Source organism: Haliaeetus albicilla, chromosome 3 (genome assembly GCF_947461875.1).
Source record: "Haliaeetus albicilla chromosome 3, bHalAlb1.1, whole genome shotgun sequence".
Classification (NCBI taxonomy): domain Eukaryota; kingdom Metazoa; phylum Chordata; class Aves; order Accipitriformes; family Accipitridae; genus Haliaeetus; species Haliaeetus albicilla.
The window spans coordinates 39,689,651-39,714,022 of record NC_091485.1 but is presented as its reverse complement, the minus strand read 5'-3'; the positions used below and the strand labels follow the sequence as shown (position 1 = coordinate 39,714,022).

General features: G+C 35.9%; 1 protein-coding gene across 10 annotated transcripts in view; it reads right to left on the bottom strand.

The window, feature by feature from the left end:
- Positions 1-24,372, bottom strand: part of CSPP1 (centrosome and spindle pole associated protein 1) — a 66,839-nt gene that overhangs the window by 39,068 nt on the left and 3,399 nt on the right. For 6 of the 10 annotated variants that reach the window (XM_069779477.1, XM_069779480.1, XM_069779475.1 and 3 more), the window contains exons 2-10: positions 22,662-22,765; positions 21,210-21,306; positions 15,991-16,091; positions 15,251-15,274; positions 12,684-12,764; positions 9,404-9,505; positions 5,410-5,855; positions 1,583-1,684; positions 510-592 (exon numbers count right to left, since the gene is read on the bottom strand). In XM_069779477.1, the coding sequence (XP_069635578.1) occupies positions 510-592; positions 1,583-1,684; positions 5,410-5,855; positions 9,404-9,505; positions 12,684-12,764; positions 15,251-15,274; positions 15,991-16,091; positions 21,210-21,306; positions 22,662-22,763 (1,138 nt within the window). In that variant the 5' untranslated portion in view covers positions 22,764-22,765. The remainder of the gene's footprint in view (positions 1-509; positions 593-1,582; positions 1,685-5,409; positions 5,856-9,403; positions 9,506-12,683; positions 12,765-15,250; positions 15,275-15,990; positions 16,092-21,209; positions 21,307-22,661; positions 22,766-24,372) is intronic. The other 4 variants (XM_069779481.1, XM_069779474.1, XM_069779476.1 and 1 more) reach the window with 3 other exon arrangements.

Here is a 24,372-nt window from a genome sequence, read left to right as displayed (position 1 = left end):
TTAGCTAGGAATGCTATGTTTTCAACAGTATTTCTCTCTACTACACTCAATAATAACGTTCCCTGCTAAATTTTATGGCTACATTTAAGCAGTAAGAGATGATCAGAATCATTTGTTCTTGCACAAAGTTGTGAACAGTACCATTTCCCATATTTCTGCAATTAAAATTCAATACCAAGTCGTGTCTCTAACAATATTTCTCTTATACTTCATTTCGTAAAAAAACTTAATAATGTATCTGGGCCTTAAACTGTTAATGAAATCTAAGAAGCAGCTTGGGCTCTTCAAAATTAATTAGAAAGATTTCCCCCCTCCCCCTGTTACATTATCGGGGAAAAGGAACATGTTTTTCTTTTTTAATTTTCTCGATGTAAACAATATTTATTTGCCAGTCTTGCAACCAACACAAAGAAAAAGCTAATTTTTCTAGTTTTTAATTATTGCCAAAGAAAAATAAAATATGCAAGGAAAGGCTAACTCAGTGTCACGAGTTAGGCTTCTATACATACCAAGAACAAGGCCTGTTCCATACGGCATTTCAGCTGCAGACTTGGCCTGTTCATTAGCTGAAGAACTAATTTGTACCTGATTTCTGGCAAAGACAAAAAAGGAAATGGAGAGATCAAACTTGAGAATTTACTTGCAGTCTGTGTAAAACATGATAGATACATTTATGACAAACAGCTTTGCTAAAATCTGAAGAAATATCACAAGCAAAAGAAGAAACCACCTGGCAAAAAGGCATCTGCTCACAGTTCTCATTTGCCTGCGGTTTCTGAAGCCATCAGAAACACTGACTCAGCTGAGCACTTCAACAATGTTGACAGACTGAGTGGTGCCAGTCAAGAGTTTATGTAAGGGCTTTACAAGTGTTCTGCTTCTGCCTCATCCACTTAGATCACTTCAGGACTTGCAAAACCAAGACAAGGGGGGTAAAAAAGGGAATTTCAAAACTACTATGAAAAAGGATTCCACGTTTAGTCTAGAGAAGAGGAGGCTGAGGGGAAACCTTATAACTCTCTACAACTACCTGAAGGGGGGTTGTAGTGAGGTGGGTGCTGGTCTCTTCTGTCAGGTGGCTAGAGATAGGATGACAGGAAATGGCCTCAAGTTGCGGCAAGGGAGGTTTAGGTTGGATATTGGGAAAAAATCCTTTACTGAGAGGGTTGTCAGACATTGGAACAGGCTGCCCAGGGAAGTGGTTGAGTCACCATCCCTGGAGGTATTCAAAAAGCACGTAGAGGGGGTACTCCATAACATGGTTTAGTGGGCATGGATGATGGTTGGACTCGATGATCTTGAAGGTCTTTTCCAACCTAAATGATTCTATGATTCTATGGTTATTCTAATCATTAGAAGTCTTCAGCTGGAAAATAGGTGATCTACTGTTTCAGAAAGAAAACTAGCATGCAAGCTTCAACAGCTGTTCTCAAAGGAAACATATTTTTCTTGTTCTACTATATCCTAGCTGCAGGAAAACTATCAGCCATTTCAGACAACACAATAGGGATTTTAAATAAGTATTTTCCTTTCACCATGATTTTGTAGTGCAATTATCAGAAAAATACACTGTATACCACACCTAGAATTTCCAGTTCTTGAGATCTGCTGCACACGTGCTCTCTCTTTTAATTCGTCTTCATAATCTGCAAGTAGATCTCTTCCTATTCCATCCAGATAGGGCCTCAAAAAAATAGAAAATATTCAGCTATGCTTGCCTAAAAACATCCAATCTGAAATGGAACGTCCAGCAGTTCCATGCAAATGGATCCTCAGCATGACTGCACACTGGATGGCAGAACCAGTTCTGAAAATATCACACAGAATTTCTAGAAATAATTCACTTTGCTAGCATTGTCAAGGCAGCTGTCTGGAGTCTGAATTCCCAAGCCTGCTTTCATGTAACCTTTATCTACTGAGCCTGGTTAAAAGTTTTGAGAGCTGAAGAGCATTCAGCATTCACACTGCATTAATTGAAACAGATCTTGCTGCTCCTAAACCCCAGGAGCCAACAAAGTCTACAACAGATTTCGGCACACAGCTATTGGGCAAGTCTGGTGAAACAGTTAATTAATATATGAAAAGCTTCTTTAATGACAACCTAACCTTCACTATGCACCTGATACCATTTAAAAGAGAGAGTTGACTTTTGATCAAGATAAAAGACAGGTAACATGGTGAATACAAAAATTCAGGAGCTAAAATGTGAATCATCTACATATGAAGTAATATAATTGAAACTTCACATAATTCTAAAGATGCCAAAAATTGCATGGACACAAGGGAGCTTTCAGGAAAAGATCTGGGGTAGTTGAATTTACAGGCTTTTCCTGCCTTGCAAATTAACTACTCTTTAATGAGGACTTCAAGTTATCTTGATAAAATAAGGCAAGAATAGCTATTCAATTAAAAATAAAGTACCAAAAAGATGCTAACAAAGTTATATATTTTCCAGAGCTGGACAGAGCCATGGTCTTCCTATTAAGCAAAAAAAAAAACCAAAAAAACAAAAAACCAACAAAAAACCTAGGTAAACACAGAAAAAAACCTCATCTTATTCTTTTATGCAAAAAGATCCACAGCTCTGCCCATCTCTGTAATTTAAATAAAAGCCAATAATCAAAGGCAAAAGGATACAAGCAGATTATTAAACATTGATTTGGCATCTTAACAACTGACAAGAACAGCATGAAAGAACGACATCCATCCTCTTGGCATAACATGATCTTCTTTCATGATCAAGATCATCATTTTGATAACGATCAATTTGCTACTTACAAGGCTGGTCATGTAAGACTGAAACACAGTCAGGAAACAGAAAGCCTAGTCCAAAGTGTGATGAAAGGATACAGGGAGGAAGCAAAGAAACAAACCTTGGGATCCAAGAGGCAACCTTTTCTGTAAAAAGCAGCAAGCTTAGCATGGCAGATCCAGACACGTTGGCCCAATTCAATCAAGAAGCTGTTGTATCCTGTTTATAGGACAGACCTGGCTGCTGGGGATGGACTAAAGCATTCCACTCCTAAGAACCAAAACATTTTGCACTTCGTCTCACTTTCCTGTCACCATTTCTATTTGCTGAAATATGCCACAGTCCTCGTGCCTCCTTCAAAACAGAAACCTTTCTGAAAAGTCCCGCTACAAACACCTCCAAACTAATAAAGCCCATTTAAAAACATAAAAATTTTAGTACAGTGAATAAAAATATTCCTCCTTATGAATTCAGTTTCTGTCATGAATCAAATGTATTCTGGAAAAGTTGACTTTGCCTGAAATGTAGAAAAAAAATGCTAACTCTTCAGAAGCTGAGCTGTCAGTAACTAATAGATGTGTTTCTCCTTCTTGAAAAGAGACTGAATATAGTTCATAAAAGGTTAACTGGAGCTCCTTGCAGAGGAGGAAAAAAGTACTAGATTACAAAGCACATTTAATAAAAAAGTAAAGTAATTTTCAATAAAAATACAGCAAAGTAGAAAATACATACTAAAAAAAACCAAACCTTAATTTTTATCTGAAGAAGATGCACCAAGTTGCCAATAACAAAGTATCTTCTGTACTTCCTTTTAAAAGAAAACTGGAACTAAAACTGTTTCAGAGGCCTCTCCAAATAAGCAATGGGTTGCCTAGTGATATATTGGTCACAGACATTTATATAAGCACCATCAGTGTTTTCTGGGATAACCAAGAACTAATATACTTCTATTCAACATGATACTGTCCACTGTTGGTTCAAACACCATCCTTGCTGATATTTTACATATATAATTATGTATATATTCTTTGAGAAACAAAGCAAACCCTCAAACTTTATCAAATGGTCATTTTTATTTAAATATTGGACTTTGTCCAATTGCATTAGACAATGGCAAACAGCTACCTAGTCAAAAGAGGACATTCATCCTTCTGGGTGTTAATTAACACAGAGGATTAATGTTGCTGTTAATCTCAAAAATATAAGCATTTTGGTTACCTTTGTTAGACACCAAGTCAAGCTTCTAATATTTTTCTTTCTGAAAAGTTGTAGGACAAGACAAGCCTACCCTAAAACCTCCTTTGCTCATTCCTACCAATATTACACTATAGGATGGAACAATTTTTGTATTTCATATTCTCTTCTCTGAATCTCATTCAGCAGAAAATGGGCAATCTTGTTCCTGCTATCTATTTAACCACTGTTTCCATTTGCTGGACTTTTTCAGAAACATTGTATGAATAAATACATGCTTTTAGAAGCACATTTGAACATACAGTCTGAAACTCTGAAATAACCCATTTACCAAGTCTGCATCTCCTAAATGCTTCCAGACATTTCATTTTCTCCATAGTTACTTCATTCCTTTATGATTTTTTTTTAAATGGCTGAGAAAGAATATCAAAACCTATTTTTGTAAAGAAGTTATTTTAACTCTATTGGCATTTGAAACTGGAAAAGAAGCATGACTTCATTCAATGTAGAAAAGGCTTCTGCAGTAGAAGAGTATTTTAGGGTTTGTTTTTCCCAGTTATTAATTTGCAATACTATATAGAAAGTTATACCTGCAAACAGTGACTCAAAAGATCATTTAACCACTCTACCAGCAATTAACAACGAAACATGATCATAATATTTAACACTGTTGAGAGTGGTACAATTTGTCTTCTGTTTTTTCTACAAGTGTTAATTCTATGAAAAAAAAAAAAAGCGGTTATTTCGCCTAACAAGGGAAAGACAGTGGTGTTTCCTTCACTGAAGCAACCGCAGGAAAATAGCTCTGGCAGCAGGCTTAACACAAAGGAAAAAAAAAAAAAAAGGCATCTACAACACTCATGTTCCCAAGATCTGTAAAGTGAACAAATGAACACTCTTCAAGTACCTTTTTAAAACTTATTTACAAGAAACTTTACTGCTTTATTTCATTTGAGTTTAGCTGCATAAAACACATCTCTTTCAAGTTTGGTACTATTTCATACCACAACCCATCTGGTTTTGAAAGCAACTGGTTCTTGCAATGGAATAACTGAAAGTGGCCAGACTGCCAAACCCTGAAGGATTAGGAAGGTTATGCTTTTTTTTTTCTCTTTTAAATGAGCGAGCTAGAAGAGAAAGATTAACAACTTATGCCAAAGTAACCAAACTGATTTATCAGTTAATACAGTAAAGCCTATTTAATAATGAACTGTACATAATATTAGTTTTCCTTCAGAATGATTTATCTAAAACACCCTCCGCTCCCTAATGTATGATGTATAATCTTAGGTACTGGTCCAATTCTTAAATATTTTTTCTAAAAATTTTTGCAGAGTTCTTTTTTAAAGTAAGCACAAAAATCCTGCTTTCACATGGGAGTCTTGTCTAATTTTCAGTGAGACCAAACCACAGCTGTCAACAAGCACTACAGAAATATAGCAGAAAAACAGAATTAAGAATACCTTTCAGCATAAAAAACCCGGGGAGTTTTTCTGTCATAAGCACTTTCACATCTAAATCTAGGGTCCATTTCGTCACTTATCTCAGGATCATAGTCCATTCTGTAGTATCTTCTACCAAAATCACGATCCTCATCAAGTCTGTGATGCTTCCTAATAGGAATTACAGATTGGCTAGCAAATCCACGATGTCTTCGATTGGGAACATCCAAATCTTCATCACGTCTTTTATTCAATAGTCCACTTCTTAATTCAACCTCATCATCTAACCTATGATACCTGTCTTCCTCCAGCCATCTCTTATTTAGCAGCTCTTCATAACCTTCTGTAGAAGTAAAGGCATCCTTCTTGGGAGGTTCTGCATCTGTATTACAGGGCTGTACTTCTGTACGTAGTTCTGGCTGGAGCCTGGTAACAGCAATAGTTTTTTTATTCCTGTCCATCTCATTCTGTTTAATGGGAAAAGAAAAAAATTAAAATATCTGAACATAAACAAATCACATTGAGCAAAAACTTGGTTTTGTATTTCTTCAAACAATCCCTGAACAGGTACTGGAGAAAAGGTAGGAGGTGAGCAAGAAAAATACTTCAAGAAAGGCTTAAAAACTAGGGATTTTTTTTTTTCTCGAGGAAAAAAGACTACTTTTCCTCTTATCTAATGTTTTTCAGAAGAATGGCTATCAATCCTGGACAGGCCTTTTACAAACCCCAATTTGACCTTCAGATTCAGAGCTGCAAAGAATCAAAAAACACTTTGAATACCTCATCAAGAGACTAGACATCTTTATTCTATCCAGATTCAGGCAAGTCTGTAATACTTCTTACCTATGAGAACAACCTTTTAACTTGACCATTTCTTAATCTATTTCTTTGCTCCCCAGAAGACGTCACTATGACAAAAGAGAGTTTAGTGGATAAAAAACAACCCTATGACACACTGGACCAGTGTTCAATACACACAGTTCCAGCAATCAACATGGTTTTGGATAAATCCTGTAGTATTTCTGTGCACTAATCTTTCATCTGTGGAATAAAGGTAACAGTAACTCATACTTTACAAAATGCAATGAGAAATAAATTAAAGATGCAAATGACACCAAACTGGGAAGAGGAATCAATATACTAGAGGGTATGACTGCCACTCAGAAGGGTCTGACAAACTGGAAAAATATGATGACAAAAAGCTCACAAAGATCAACAAAAGCAAATGCAAAATTCTGCATCTGAGACAGAATAATGCCATGCACTAATACAGGCTGGGCACTGTCTAGAAATCAGTTTTGCAGAAAAAGGCCTGGGTTAGTGGTGGGCAACTAGCTGAACATGAGTCAGCAGAGCACCCTTGCTGGGCTGCATTAGCAAGTGTGTCATCAGCAGGTCAAGGGAAGTAATCCTCCTCCTCTGCTCAGTATTTATTCAGTATTCAGGTTCTGGTATAGTGTGCCCAGTTTCCCCCCCTCCCCATGTTTACTGATGAACTGGAGAAAGTGCAGAGGATGGCTACTGAGATGGTTAAGGCACTTGAGCTCATAAAGGAGAAGCTGACAGAGCTGGGTTTGTTCAGCCTGGAAAAAGAAGGTTAAGGAGAGTATGTATGTGGGCAGGAGGAACTAGTAATTGCAGTCTCTACCTAACACATGGTTACAGAGATGCCAGAATCATGGTCTTCAAAGAACCAACGGTCACAAGTTGCAGCAAAGGAAATTTCGATGGGATACAGAGGGAAAGAAGTTCAGATCAAGCAGTTAAAGGCAGTGGAACAGGTTGCCCAGAGGAACTGTGGATTCTTCATCCTTTCAAAATTCAACCAGATAAGGCCTGACCAACCTGATCTAACTGTGAAGTTAACCCTGGTCTGAGCAGGGGATTGTACTACAGGACTTCCAGAAGTTCTTTACAACTTAAGTTTATCCTGTGATTATCTAAACTGTTGTATCAAAATTTAAGGTCACATATGTTAATCGTAAGACCCATTTTTGACTCCTACTCCAAGTCAAATATCCCTCAGAGATGGAAGAACCTCAACAAATCCTCACCAGTTTTTTCTTCCTGTTTGTTCTTTTATGACAGCAAAATTGTTTCTACACAAGAATAATAAAAATATAACATACAGGTCCAATGGGATAACAAACAAAGCAGAAAGAAAAAACCTTCACTCCCTAAATAGATTTGATTAGGTAAGTCAGCTGAGGAAACAAATGCCCAAACATGTAGAAAGGTCTTTAGAGATTTATAGACTCAGTTACACAAACAAAAGCTGCATTTTTGCCACATATTCTCTAGGGATCACTGTTGTGTAGCACTCCAACCCTTGAAGAAGCCAAGAAGAATCAGATATTGAATTCCAACATCTAAATGATGCCTGAATACTGCCTTATAGCTGTCTTCACAGATTAAAATGGTTTTCAACTATATGACACACCAATGCACTTGGAGGAAAAGATCTTTCTCATAAGAAAACAATCTTTCTGGAGACAGACAAGAAACATTCTTCTAGATAGAACTTATAAATACATGGGTATTTGCACTTGCCGACTGCTGTAAGAAAGACAACAAACTTTCAGCTGTTCCAAGTACAAATACAAGTCCCTTCATAGGACGACCTAGCTCTCACACTACTGTACACTTAAGAATGTCCATATTAAAAAAAAGTGGAAGGCCTTCTTAAATCAAACCTGCATTAGATGAGAGTTACAAATTATTGCAGTCCATCACTAAACTAAGGCAACAATATTTAAAAAACAAAATTTATCCAGTCTACACAAGATTTTACAACTAACAAGCAGTAGAGAGACTTTCTCAGATCAATATATTGCTTCCAGATTACTAAAACAAAGGGTCTCACAACAATGCTAATTAGACCTAAAAATCCCCTGTTGTCTGTTGTAGTGGTTTTGGCTGGGATATAGTTAAAGTTCTTCACGAGTAGCTCGTATGGGGCTATATTTTAGATTTGTGATGAAAACAGAGTTGATAACACAGCGATATTTTAGTTACTGCTGAAACAGTGCTAACACAGTGTCAAGGGCTTTTCTACTTCTCACACTGCCCCACCAGCAAGGAGGCTGGGGGTGCACAAGAAGCTGGGAGGAGACACAGCTGGGGCTGCTGATCCCAGCTGACCAAAGGTATATCCCATACCATATGGCATTGTGCTCAGCAATAAAAGCTGGGAGAAGGAGGAGGAAGCAGGGGGACATTCAGAGTGATGGTGTTTGTCTTCCCAAGTAACTTACACATGATGGAGCCCTGCTTTCCTGAAGATGGCTGAACACCTGCCTGCCAATGGGAAGTGGTGAATGAATTCCTTGTTTTGGTTTGCTTGTGTGCGGGGCTTTTGCTCTGCCTATTAAACTGTCTTTAACTCAACCTATGAGTTCTCTCACTTTTACCCTTCTGATTCTGTCCCCCATCCCACCAGCAGGGGCAGGGAGTGAGCAAGCAGCTGTGTGGTGCTTAGCTGCCTACTGCCATACAAATCAAAGGCCTCAGCTCAGACTCCGAGTTCAATTATGCATGTATCTAGCTCACTTTCAGTAGTAAAGGCTTTTTTTTTTTTTTTGATTCATAAATGCACAGCACCATATACTAGACAGTTGCCTGCACTTGCCTTGCTTTCTCATGAACTGGACACAGACTGAGGAAAAAGCAGCTACAAATAAAAGCTAAGGAACACTGTGTGGAGTTCAACATTCTGTCCAAAGAGACGGCTTTTTTGGCCACCACTTTTATCACCAAGAACAATCCAGGGACTTGCTTCAGACACACAGAAGAATGAAAGCATCCTTGTATCAGACAGACATGACTGAAGTAGGAATCGAGAACTGTACTGTATGACTTGTAACCAGGACTTGCTAGATATATTCATAAAACTGTGGCCAATTGAACAACATTCTTTTCTTATTTTGTCTTACTTTGTATACCTTAGTCAATGATAAAACAATTGACAAGATCATTTATGTTCTTCTTAGTATCAGCTTTAGTAAAACTGTATTACCTCTGTGGTTTTCTTCCCTAATTTCCTTAGTCTTTCATTCCATTCTTCTTTATCCCTGAGGTATTGATTGTACTCCTTGTTTCTTTCAAGCCGTAGTTTCTCCTGAAACAGGCATTGAAAAGGGCATCATAATTTTGTATTTTTGAGTAGCTTTTAACTTCATAGAACTGCAGTATTAAATGAATACATGCAAGCTGTGTGTTTGCCCTCCCCCTTCATTGTGATGTACAAATAGAGCTTGAATTGCTTTGAGGTTTTGTGGGGTTTTTTTGGGGTTTTGTTTTTGGGGTGGTTTGTTTTTTTTTTTCATTCTGGAACATAGTACTTTCTCTTAATCGGAAATCTGTAAGTAGAAGTTAGCTTCCTGGGCATGAAGTCTAGTCCCCAGTAACATTACTGTATATCAAGTTCCATCTTAAAACCTGTTAGGTTTCCCCCTGCTAAATCTATTCCAAAACTGTTCCAAAGCCTCGCTCCTTTGACAATTAGAAATCACCTTTTAATTCCCAATCTGAATGTATTTACAGATTACTTAAACATACGAAATTTTTTTTGTGTTAAGGTTAGTTGTGACTTGCCCCACTCATAATTAAAACAGGACAACAAATACACGTGTAGACAAGATGTGTCAATTATAGCTTAGAATATAACTTGAACTGTCAAATTCAAACAAGCAGTTAAGCTGACTGCAAAAAGAGTCAAAAGTGCACAGAATGCAAGGAAAACTAAGAAAAACATGATCTATCCACCTTGTCTTAGCTGCTTTTGCAAGGTGACATTTATAACCAGCTTGCTCAGGTCTAAAAACATGCAGGAATTATACATCAATAGCCTAAGAATATAAAATGAAATACCAAAGTCTCCGGGTAAAGCAAACCCTAATTTGCATTATTTCCTAATATTAGTAACTTATGTTTAGAGCATGGGGCATCTCTTATACTACCTCATTTCAACCATCATATAAATGAAAAAAAGAGAATTATATCACAGTATTACAAATCATGCTCTTCTCCACTGCAGTATTTTCCAATAAAAAAGCAAAAGGTATTAAAAAAATCTGAACATTATATATATATATATTTACTCTCACATGAACAAATTTCAAACAAAAATAATTTATACCTCAATCACCATGGAAATACCAGCTAAATAATAGTTTTGCAAATGAAACCAATGCTCCCCAAAACTGTTTTTTTTCCCCAAATTTGTGTCTATAGGTTTTCTGACATGACAATATGAAACCTGTAAACAGCTATGAAAGCTGCCTGAGGGTTATTTTCCAAAGCTGAGAAACTAGCATTGTCTTTAACAGGTGGCAAAGCACTCAGCAGAAAATTCAATATGCTGTGTGACTGCACATTTTACCTAATAGAAGAAACCAAAATGCAACTGTTAACCTCTAATCATTATCTGCCCCGAGGCTAACCGTTTAGCAGGGTACAGTATGACATCTTCTGGTAGCTTTTAGGTTCTGCAATAGCGACAAACAAATCGGTAAAAAGGATACAACGCACTTGTACAGAAAATCTCAATGAATGTTGAGCTGCTATGATATAAAACCATCAATGATCAGACATGTTCCCAGTTCAGATACGTCTTTAATTCCACAGAATGAATCAAAGATACTTTATCTTTCACTGTTTCAGCACACATACTCGCAAGGGTTAACACAAAGGTCACGAGAACTTGAAGCTAACAAACTCGGCCCAAGTGCATGCTGCCACTGAGGAGTCCTTTCCCCTTCCTGGACATTTCAGTCTTGCTGCCTCCCTTCTTTTTAACACTAGCATGATTTGGAGTTTGGGGCTTTTTCATAACAGCAATTTTCACTTATTTGAGTTCTCACCTGGCTCCTCATATGGCCAAACATTATTGCCAGCACAAGAGAGGCAGAAAGCATAAGTAAGCACAGCAATGGCAAGACCAACACATTCCATAGCAGAAGTCTTGTGCCAGATTACAGTGACAGCATAGCCCGAAACGCAGAGCAACAATGCAACTCCAAGGCAACATAGGTTAAAAAAAACAAAAACAAATAAACCCCCCCAGGATGCAACAGGCCAGTCCTCCACCAGCAACATAGTTTCTCTTTCTGCCTTGCATCTCCACTGGGGTTTAAACTAGCCTAAGAACCAACCAGCTGTATTCATTGAGTCAGCAAAAATATTTGCTAAATTACAATGTTTCTGCTGATTCAACTTCCTGGATCAATTTACAAGCAAACACAAGAAAGGAACTGGGAATACCAGGCCAACAGCATGAGGGGAAGAGGAGAGGTGACCCCCGTAAGGCTGATTTAGGCTTTCACAGAATCATACTATGCATCAGAGGAATAGATCAGAGGCTAAGAAAATCCATGTATGCGTGTTCCATCTTCATATTCTAACCTCCATGAACCTCCAATAGCAGAGAGACTGTTATGGCTGGTATCTTTCTCCAACATATGAAAGCAAGACCATGAACTGGTAAGAAACCTCAGGGAGATCAAAGGGGCTAAACGCAGAGAGAGAATGTGTACTCCTTTCACAAAACACATTAGTATCTGTATTCTCAAAGAAAGATTTGAAATTGGGAAGATGCCTATATTAACAACAGGCAATATGTGAAATACCAGACCAGCTTTTATTTAGATTCCTGGATTTATCTGTTAAAAAAAACAAAACAACAACAAAAAAAAAACAAAAAACCCCACTCACACTAGCTTAAGCAGGTAGGTTAAGCGTACACAGAGACATCAAAATAAACTGTGTAGAGCAGAAAATACATTTCCTTTAGTTCCGATAGGAACTGATAAGAGTATCACTGTAGAAACAACGACAAGCAAATATTTTTAAAATTAGCCCCAAGCTGCAGTAAGAAGAGTAATAAATTAGAAAAGTATATATAAGAAAAACAATGTTCTTTATTAGATCAATATTTATTGCTGAACAAAACCAAAGCACAACCACTAGAGCTTTTGAACACACCAAGTGCCCTGCAGGTGTGAATTAGAAGTAGCAAACCTCAAACTAGTATTGGTATAGAATTACACATCTAATTATCTAAAAATTAAGGGTACATGTAACCTAGGATTAAAAACTTAAAAACAACAACAAAATTTAAAGACTTGACTTTTCTGAAAATTATTCTAATGACCACCTCCAAAAATGTTCATTTGTAAACAGTGTAAAAAAACCCAACCAAACAAAAAAACTTAAGTGGAAGTAATTTTTCCACAACAGTTTAAACATCCAGGTTCATTTTCAAGTTATACACCACTTAATTTCCTCCACATATTTACCTTCGCAGATCTTCGCTCATCAATATGAAGAGATAATCCCTGAGTATATGGATCTACTTCACCAGTAGTCAGGTAATTTTTCTATATTAAAAAAAATTAAAATCATTCAATGTATTTTAAAATACCAAATCTTACTTGCTAAATAGTTGCTCAGAATTATATTTTCTGAAATAAACCTGACCAATTTAATGAAATAAAGACCGAAGACAACCTTCACATTTTGAAAATGCAGAATGTTTTTGGAACACACGAATGAAGTGCAGTCAAGGAATGCAGAAAGAAAAGGGCTTTGTCAATCTTTAAGCTTGAGTTTGAAAGTGCATGTCACTTCTTCCCTGTTGCACTATTTCAAGGATTATATAAGTTAGTCTCTGTATATTAAAAAAATGTATTTTTGTTCAAAAAAACCCCACCGTTACTCCATTCTCCTGTAAGCAAGTAGCATAAGCACAAGCATCTATACAAGCATAAGAGGAATTTTCCAAGATACTACCTTACTTAAGATCAAAAACTGCTTTTTCTAACAGCAGAAAACATATGTCTACCTCTTATTTTAATAGATGGAATCTATGATAACTCGAGCACAGTTACCACTCTGCATCTCAACACTGTTTTCTACAGCAGCAGTCCCCAAACTCTTCAGGATAATGACCCATCAACAAATCTTATAATTACTTATGGACCATCAGTCACTTTCAGAACAGACCGTTCCATTGAAAACACTATATTGTTGCTCCATATAGCTCCCTGGGCTGTAGCTGGGGAACTGGGCTGCACAGCAAGTCAAAGTATCAGCCTTTCAAATCAAACACCAATGCTGGAACAGGTCCTCAGCTTCCAGGTCTAGTGGCTTTTTCATACATCACTCATTTACTAAAAGCATCCCCAGGCTATTCTCAGTCAATCACCTATGTTCTATAAATCTGATTATCTTTAATAAAAAGATCATCTATCTGTGTGGCATGGGCTGATGAGGGGAATGGGTTAGATACAGTATTTCACTAGCATTGTTTCCTTCCATCATTATGTCATAACATAGCTTAAAAGCTTAGAGGCACATCAACAGGTAAAAGCTCTACCTGTTCCAGTACAAACCCACATCATTATGAATTATATTTCACAACTACACATTAAAAGATTTAAGGGATTTAATAACCATGCAAATATTCAAGCACTGAGACAAATGGATTAATATAAAGAACTAAGTTATTTTTACTAGAAGAAGTAAATAAATTGTAATCCTCATTTTTAAGTAATTCTTTTCACACTTTGAACACATCTGTAGAGATTACCTCTGATCTTAAAAAAGTATTTGCCAAAAATCAGAAGCTGATATGGAAACTGCATTTGCTACATAAGCGAGACTAAACAAGTTATTCACCAAAATATTATCACTATGAGAGCTGCTAAAAGTTGCACTACCTCTTTAAGTGGGGAAAAGAAATTAGAGATTGTTATCCTATGTCTTCCTCAGGCCTTAGAAGCTTAAAGCTAATGTATACTACATTAAAAAACAAACAAACAAAAAACTTGTAAACCTAAATTTGTAAAACTGAAGTTCAACTGAGAATAAAACACTAGAAGTTAATATAAAAATTGTATTATTTGGGTACTTTGGTGAGAATTATGAAACATTAAGTTTTAACACAATATTCTAACTCTGAAAATAATCTGAAATTTAAGATTAAACAAGAAGCAACAATTATATAAGCATCATTTCCATTAGAGGTTAAGAAGCCAGTTAATTCTGCTGTTGCTATTCTTATTCAGAAATTCTAGTGCATGCTAATATAGTTAATTTGTATCATACCCATGTTATTCAAAGCCCCAGAAAAACCAGAAGGTTGTATTTCTACCACGTTACCTCCCGGTCCTTTACTGAAGCTGCTTAATTTGAGCAACCTGGACGGACAGCGTTAAATTTGAAAATTATATAAACATGACAGTATAATGATATAAATAATTTAAAATTACTGTAATTGAACAAAACTTGCAAAAATGTGCCTCTGGTATTATTTTTTCCTCACAATACTTGTATTCTTGCATTCTGGCCACTAGGTGCTGAATAACTGGCTCTACTACTTTCCTAAGCACCACCGATGAGATTTCACAATGATGGGTGAGGGAGGAGCCCTGACTCTGGTTCTGATGACGTATTATATTATTTCAGAGTTTACAGTTTCGTTCCAGCTTTATAAAGTATGTATATCAAGAAAAAAGAAAAAATCTGAACTCATAACATCTATGTAACTGACAAGCCTTGAAGCAAACGTCTATTAAAAGAAAAACTTTTGCAGAATCAGCATTAGACAGCAAAAACAGCAATTGCAAAGGGAAAATGAAATCAACAAGTGTTTTAAAATCTTATTAATGGAAAATAATAAATACAAGCAATCATTCTGCACAAAGCAAGCAATGCTGTTAATCACAACTAATCACTACAGCATGCACAAACAAAGCACAAAAAAGTAATTTTTTTTTCCAATTCAAAAAGCAAAAAGCTTTCAAACAAAGCAAAAAGCTACTAATTTGAAGAGAAAAAAAAATTTATATTGCAGGCACCCTACCTTTCTTTTTGCCTGTGAAATACCCTAAAAGTCAGGGAAAAAATACTATTGAAAAAGAGTCTTTAATTCAAAAATATTTGACTTAACAAAAAAGACTTCTTTTCTTAAAGCCAATCCATTCTTTCATTTTAAGAACTAAAGACACTGATAATTAACATTTTCAGACAACAGAAATTATTTGGTTCCTGATTTTTTTTTGTTTGCCTAAGAAGGGATACAGAATATTCCCAAGATTATGGCATTTCATACATATCATTTCAATTTTAAATTTACTGTGACATTTAATAAATCATATTAAGCAGAACATCAAAGTTTTTTTATTTCTAAAATTGAAAAGAAGCTGTCAAATGGAGTCACACTAATTATAGGAATATTCTTACCTGAATTACAGACCATAGAATACATAAGTACTTAAGGAACTAACAGATGATACTTTAAATTCTTAAGAAGAAACTAAGAAAGAAGTAGACACAAATAAACAAAAATATTCATAATAAATTGTACTAAGTAATATGTAGTCTCATGGCAATGAGATCTATAGAAGCCTGAAATACATAGCCCTTCCTAGCAGTGACATTCTGAAATTACTTCCACTCGAGTCTTCGAGATTAGTCATCGCTTATAAGGAATGCCTTCTTACAAAGATTTTTCCACAGATTTTATTAATTTTAGTTCAATTAAAATGAGAGAGTCATTTTAAAAGACTCACTAAACTTAGGCAACCAGACAAGATGCCTTACCTGAGAAAGATATCGCCTATAATCTTGCCGAAGTTCCTCTTTGAGTTTATGTTTTTTTCGTTCATATTCTTCTCCAAGTGGTAAACTCAAGCCATAGTCACCTGAAAGTTTAACACTGTTAAATATTATTATTCTACTATTTTGTATCAATACAAAGCACACCCTGCAAAAGCTACATCTGGATTTTTATTAGACATCAGCAATAAAAAAAATTAACTACGCAACCAGTAATTACAACACAGCTGAAATAAAAACACCTTCTCTGTATGAGTAGTTGGGTAGAAAGCATAGAAAAATGGATTAGGTTTTGGATGTTAGTTTTTCTCTAGTTGTTTTGCTTCTTCTCCCCACTAAAAAAAAAAAGCAACATAAACTGAACTTATTTGGATAGTTTGACAAAGAGTATAAAATAACCTAAATATTGTACCTATTTCTTTTGTCAATGTATGTTTCAAAGGAAATCTCCTTTGAGGTGTTAGTTTCTAAATTACTCTTGACATTTTAAGCTGTGCTTATCACACAATAAAAACCATACTTTCCACCTAGAAAGGAACAAGCTATTTGTTTAGCACAAAGCATGTGAAAAATATGTTGGCTTCCACACAACTAGAAGGAATCTGACCATATGGCAATAATAATAATTTTTTCTTTCCACCTCAGTGTTTTTAATTGTAGTAGACCCCAAACACACATTCAGTACTTTTCCAAGATTACTGTCAGGTCTCGTAACAGCTGCACTCTTAAAATATAATGCTATGCAAGTTGTTTGTCATTCCTAAAACACATTTTAAAGTGCTTTATAAGAAATATCCTCTGCCCCAGAAGCCCACCTCTGCAGCCACTTTCACCACTCTCCACAGAGAGCTAGTGAATTCCACAAAACTACACACCAAGAGACAAAGATTGCAACTGTTTGGGGTTTTTATTTCCTGCTGTTTCTCCGAAAGCATTTCTACATCTTAAAGTCTATGTAAAATAAGTAGCAAGGAGCAAGAAGGAAGAGAGGGATATTTTAGATTTACTCTTACATTAGTCCCAATTTATTGCATGGTTGTTTGAGTCTGGTATTTTAAATGTTTAGGGCGTTAATGAGTGTCTGTACAGTAAAAATGACATTATATAAGTGCTGAAAATTGCTAACTTGGGAATCACTCTGCTACTGAAACAGATAAAAGGTTGAAATATACTTAATAAAAATGAACTCGGCTGGCTTGGCTTGAGAGAGAGAACCAGAACAGGAGTCAGCCTGCTGTTATGTAGAACCAAAGGACCTAATACCTGATTAAGTATGTCATAGACTATTTTGAAACAGCTTACAGAGTTCAACTACTAGCAAAAATCTGCATGGGAGCTTCTTCTCCAACCTGCAAGTTACTTTTCAACTAATTTTGCACATAAGGCAAGTGTGAGTTCTGTTAAAAAATAATGGACCATTTCACTTCTTGAAAAAGGGGTAAGTGTAAAGAGGAACAGAATACAGAAGAGGAAGGAGTTTGTTTCAGCTACTTGCTCTTGCCTTTTATTTTCACATGAAATTATTGTTGGATTAACTATAGGAAACCAAGAAAAAGATCAAAAGTAACTAACATCTCAGAGTGAAGATGCGTTCAGTAACTTCACAGAAGCCAACAAAATTCAGAACAGAAAAAAAAAAAAATCTGTGAGAGTCAAGTACTTTGATTCAAACACATGAAGTATTCAAACAAAAGAGGATTTAAATTTGATTTTATTACAGAAGACCTTTTTTTGGCCACCAGAAAAGCACTGAGATAACAATTATAGGTAGTGACTTAGGAGATATTTGAAAACTACCTACTTCAAAAACTTACTTTAGGAGAGCCTAGCAGGGCAAAAATAGTCCAGTTAACATACATTCATCCTAATTTTGTGCACAATTTGTCTGAATTCTTCAGTCCAAATAAGAGATATGCTTTCATTTTCATTGGTTTTCTGCTTTTGATTATTCTGTATTTGCCGTATTTATTTGCCATTTCAGATTCTGTTAATCACACACAATCACATTGACAACTTTTTTTTTTTAGAAAAAAGTTAAGATTTTAAATGCATTTTTACATACGTTTGCATGCATTTAATATGTTGAGAAATAACTATAACTTCTTTCAGCCTGATTCTCAACACTACTGCTAGAACTACAGAACATATTTAGCAGCTACCAAGGAACAAGTCCCTGTCTAATTTAATCCAAAGGAAATTACATTACCTTAAAGCAGAACCAGCCAATATCAACAACCATCCACTGATAACCAAATGTGTTCAGTGCCCAAATTGTTATTATAGAATGTGCTGGTTTTGGCTGGGATAGAGTTAATTTTCTTCATAGTAGCTAGTTAGGATTTATGCTGAAAACAGTGTTGATACTACAGGGATGTTTTTGTTTTTGCTGAGCAGTGCTTACACAGCATCAAGGCCTATTCTGCTCCTCACACTGCCCGCCAGCGAATAGGCTGGGGGTGCACAAAAATTTGGGACGGGACACAGCTGGGACAGCTGACCCCAGCTAACTAAAGAGATATTCCATATCATATGACATCATGCTCAGCAATAAAACTAGAAGGAAGGTTGGCCAGGGGACCACTGCCCAGGGACTGGCTGAGCATCAGTCAGTTGGTGGTAAGCAATTGTTTTCATTTGCATCACTTGTCTTTCTTGGGTTTTATTTCTCTCTCTTCGTTATTTTCCTTTTCATTACAATGTATTAATTATTACTATTATTATTTTATTTCAATTATTAACCTGTATTTATCTGAACCCACGAGTTTTCTCACTTTTACCCTTCCGATTCTCTCCCTCCATCCCACTGGGGAGAGTGAGCGAGCGAGAGGCTGTGTGGTGCTTAGTTGCTGGCTGAGGTTAAACCATGACATAGCAATACCTGAATACCCCTCATCTGTAATACTTCATTATGTGTGTTACTATATTTAGGTGTCAACAGTTAAGTCCAATTTATAATAATAAGCACAACACAACGTGCTATTATAGCTCTCCAACAAGAGATAAAATTATTTTAATATTAAAATAGTTTAACTGTTACATAGTGGTCTGTCACGGCCATTGAGATACTACCTATTGTGTTCTATTTTGTGCATCTTATGTTTCCACAGTTAAGCAAAGAATTATCAACACCAGCACTAGCCTGCTGATCATAATAGAACTGCCAAAAATGTAAGCTAGATACTTATTCAAGTGCTGTCCTCTAACCAAGTTTATCCATTATGACTTCTGGCAGCAAGTAACATTGAGTTATCATTTCAGTTAATTTTTAGTGAAGTTTTCCTGTAAAGGTTTTAGAGGAGCTTGCCTTGCTGATGGCTGGAAGTTCTACTTTTACAACATCCTTACAAAAACCATGTTTTTATTTATGCAGCTAAGATCAGTTCAGGCCCCCAGATTCACAAGCTCAGGCTCCATTTTTTAATTTAAGACACGCACTTTTCTGGTCACAAATTCTGTTACAATTATAGAGGGGACATAACATTAAGCGTAGCAGGAGTACTTATTTAAAAGATAGATTAGATTGGTATTATGTAAACAACATCAAATATCCATCAATGTATCTTCTTTAAAATAAAAGTACACCTTTTGCTCCCACTGGAAGCTGCAGAATTACACCAGAATTACAGTAAGCATAGTATGAAAATTAATGAGGTACAAAACCAAAGTGTCTGCACATTAAAGGAAGGAGTTACCTATCGACAAGAAGTAGGACACAGAAAAGCTCTAAAGCTGTCAAGACTAACATGAGCTACACAAGTGTAACTAAGGAAAAACAGTAGTGCCTACAGAAAGGAGATGGTAGGACAAGTAAGGAAAAGTGGCACATTACAGAAACAGTAAAATGGAGAAAGGAACACTATCACACATTTTCAAACAGAAATCACAAAGAACACAGAGAAAAGAAGAAAATAGGACAATATGTATTTTTAAAGAAAATGGTGATTAAACCATTAGTCACAGCAAAACAAATCTAACCATTTCATTTGGTTAAGATTTCATCCAAAACTAAGTCCTTGTAAATGACTACATGTCCTGGTTTCAGCTGGGATAGAATTAATTTTCTTCCTAGTAGCTGGTATAGTGCTATGTTTTGGGCTCAGTATGAGAAGAATGTTGATAACACACTGATGTTGTCAGTTGTTGCTAAGTAGTGTTTAGACTAAGTCAAGGATTTTTCAGCTTCTGATGCCCACCCAGCAAGAAGGCTGGAGGGGCACAAGAAGCTGGGAGGAGACACAGCCAGGACAGCTGGCCCAAACTGGCCAAAGGGGTATTCCATACCATGTGACGTCATGTCCAGTATATAAACTGGGGGGAGTGGGGATGGGGTGGGGATCGCTGCTTGGGAACGAACTGGGCATTGGTCAGTGAATGGTGAGCAATTGCATTGTGCATCACTTGTTTTGTATATTACAATCCTTTTATTATTATTATTGTCATTTTAGTATTACAATTATTATCATTATTAGTTTCTTTCTTTCTGTTCTATTAAACTGTTCTTATCTCAACCCACGAGTTTTACTTTTTTTTCTGATTCTCTCCCCATCCTACTGGGTGGGGGGGAGTGAGTAAACGGCTGCATGGTGCTTAGTTACTGGCTAGGGTTAAACCACGAGACTACTAATTATTATAACAAAATTACAAAAGCAATACAATCAGTTCAGTACTCTATGCCTAAAGGTTTAAAAGACACTTAGCATTTAAAAGAAAAATTAGTTTAACTGTCTGCATTTTAGCCAAGTTTGACTTGGACTCTTAAGCTTAGAAGCTGAAAGAAAAGGCATCCTTACTTCCCTGGCCCAAAGTACAGGGAACGTACCCTTTTGCAGTAAAGTCCAGATGAAGGATGGACTTCCAAAGCTTTTGCTCCACCCAAATACAACAGGAAAGGGCAGATCATCTGCCAAAGACTGGCAAGCAGCTTTTAGTTTTGTTTTTTTTGTTTTGTTTTTTAATAGAGCTACCTTTACAAGAAGAAAAAGGAAGTGCTTAGCATATTTTCCTTATTCAAAAATAAGCATAACTACAAAAAAAAATTCCACACAATCCCAAGATGTTTGGAAGACTGAAGAATAGGTATGCACTTGAATTATAACGATCACCTTATAATTAAAAATCTGAAGCAGTAATTCCATTCCAAAAATTCTCAAAGGTAATTAAATGCTACTTAAATCTAGAAGACATATAAAGAAAATATACTCTACCTAAAGGATAGTTCTGTTGATTATTTGGAGGTATATTTTCTTTAGCCATGGAGATTAACATTTTGCTAGTCTCAGAAGGCTTCTCTGATTCCTTATTCTGTAAACAAAACAAAACGCATGGCTGCATCACAATGTAAAAGAAATATCACATATAAGAACATCATCAACATAATTTTTAGCACTGTAGAACAGAGAGATTGAAAGTGATGCTGGATTAACATACTAAGCAAGTTACACATTTCACTAATACTACCAAAAAAGTAGTTCTCCTCTACAACCCAGAAATTATTAGTTCAATGTATTTCAATATATTTCATGTCATGAAATATGTTGACAATATATATTGTGATTGAAATCATAAACCACGTCACAATCCACAATTGTTTCATAATTTACACATATCCTCTCTGGTTTTTTTATGGGGGCTGATGTGACATACCGTACCCTGCTTGAAACTATGAAAGAATTACAGGGTATTAGAGGGCAAGTTTAACACACCTGTTCCCTGTAACTACACTTTCACCATACAGCTTAAGACTTTATTTAACTATAGGCTGGAAACATTCTCCTTCTCTTTAAATTTGCTCTGAGCAGAGGCAGCAAAAATAAAGGAAGCCCAACTCCTCACAGCTCCCTACAAATTAACTTTCTGGAGTGAATTAATAAAACTTTCTGGAGATAATTATTGTAACAAGGTAAAAATGCTTATGTAACCCACAGAAGGGGAAACATGAATGCTCATAACCTGATGAAATAAAAAAGGGAGTGAAAACTCAGTATTATAATTGCTGTTAAAAGCTCAAGCTGTTTGGGGCTTTAAGTCAAACAACAGACAAATCAAAACTCCTTTTTTTACTGAGGACTTTAGTTACCATTAACACTTAGCTAGCTTCAATTATTTAGATATAGCTTTTTGCCAGGTACTGGCACTATTAAACAATGTAATGGTGATCTGCAAATTATAAAATCTTTATAGCTTCAGTATTATGTACTAATTTCTAATAGGAAAATTGTGATAAGAACAGATTTTTGTTTAATTGACTGGATTAAGTAATTTGCCTTTTATATTTCCTAGTTTCCATAACAGAAATTTTGAGGTTGTTTATACCTTCCATCCCTATACCAACACCCATGCTCTGGAGTGGGCAGAGAGCAGATCTCTGCCAGTCTACCTTACCTAGGGAGCGGGGAAGGAATAATGATAACCATTTACAAGAGTTTTCCCACTTGTAAAATACAAACGTTACTGTGTATGCCTGGTGGCAAACAGGTTTTCAAAAATCTACATAAATACAGATATGAAGTATTTAAGTCAGAAATTACTTTGAATAGATAAAATTTTAATATATACTTTAACAACAAACAGGTTTAAGAGCACAGTAAAAGCAAGCTTAAATCAAGACCCTAGCAATAGAAGTGTTTAAATTCAGGAAAACTGTTTAATATTCTTACCCTCATTTCCATGTAAAGTGGATCATTTTCAAGTTCTGCTTTATCTTGTGCCAACTTGGCCTTCTGATCTTCAATAAATTTGTCTAAATCATCCGCCATCATTTCTAAGGTTATAGAAAAGACATAGAATATTGCCTCTACATCAGAGCCTCAAAAACTTTTAAAGCTCAATTACAGTTGCTTAAGACAATCGTTAAGCAATACTCAAGTTTCTCCCTCAAAACTACAAGCCTTAAGATGTTTGCTGGGTCAACAAAACACCTGACTCAGGAAACCCATCCATGGATGAGATTACCTGGTGTGTCACCGGAGAGAAAATTCAAAGATTCCAGATTATAAAACTGAAGATATTTCTCTAATCTCTTTTTCTAACTTGGCTGAAGTGTTTTGGGGTTGGTTTTTTGCCTGCAAGTCTACCAATGGCCCCTCACTACACACTAGCACAAGCTTATTGTTAGTGAATTATAAAATCAAATTTATACAACATACAAAAATAAACATGATAAAAGAATTGTTGGACAAAAAAGTACAAAAAGTGCAAAACACACATGTACTTTAAAATAAGGACCAAATCATACAATCAATTCTGTGCTTAACTTACTGTCATGAGAAGTCTTAAAAGTCATTAAGCTCATTAAAAATCACAAAAAATAACAAAAAAATCAAAACCAAACAAAAAACCCACAACCCACAAAACACATGCATAGTGTTTCTGGAGTTGGAGCCAACAATGTATCATTACCTCCTGCACTAATAAAATAGCAGAGGCAATAAGAACAGCCACAATTCTGCAATAATTGTAAGATCGTGGATATCAGGCAGCATTGACTTGCAATCAGACAAGCCACTCATCTGTAAGAAAACACGTACTGAGGAATAGCTCATTACCTCTCTTCCATTAGTTGTGCATCTTGCCTATTCAACTGAAAGCCCTTCAGAGCAGAAATTTTAGCATCTTATTTGTGCAATTTATTGTATATTGCTGCTCCTAGATAACCTCATAATAAAAGTTAAAGTGAATCAAATTCATGACAAAGGAACTGTACGTAAGTTAAGACACACACCCAGACTTTGAATATTCTTTGTTAGGATAGCCTCACCAGAACTAAAATTACTGCAAAGTTGCATACTAAGTAACCATGGAAAGAAGAAAGGCAAAACCAAAAAGAAGGACTGCATACAAGCCTACTCATCCTAATCTCCAGCTTTTTCATCACCTCCACTGGAGGAGAAGTTTTGCAAAACCAAGCTTCCAGATGAAAAAATCCATGTTATATTCCACGCTTAAAGGAAGCATGAAACCGAGAAGAAAATTATGACCCTCAAATCCCTCTAACATTACCCACACAACTTCAGCCATAGGATTGCGTATGCAGGTTCCTAAGCAATCCCACCGCGTCCAGTATCTAAACTCAGATTGTACAGCAGTTTTATTGAGGCTAATTCAGTATCTTTCTAAAGCCTACAGGTTGTATGAAGTAAACAATAGGCTAATGATAAAAGTATATTAGAAAACACATTCAGGAAGAGGATCAAAGAATTTAAAAAAAAAAAAACAACAATAAAAAAACCTCAAAGGCCAGCAAAATAAGATACTGTGTAGGTAAACATAAAATAAGGTGCCCAGAGAGACTGAGATAAATGCTTACTAGAAGCAAGACAAAGAGAAAAAAAATGTCAAAATTCCATCAGATAAATTCAAATAATTGCA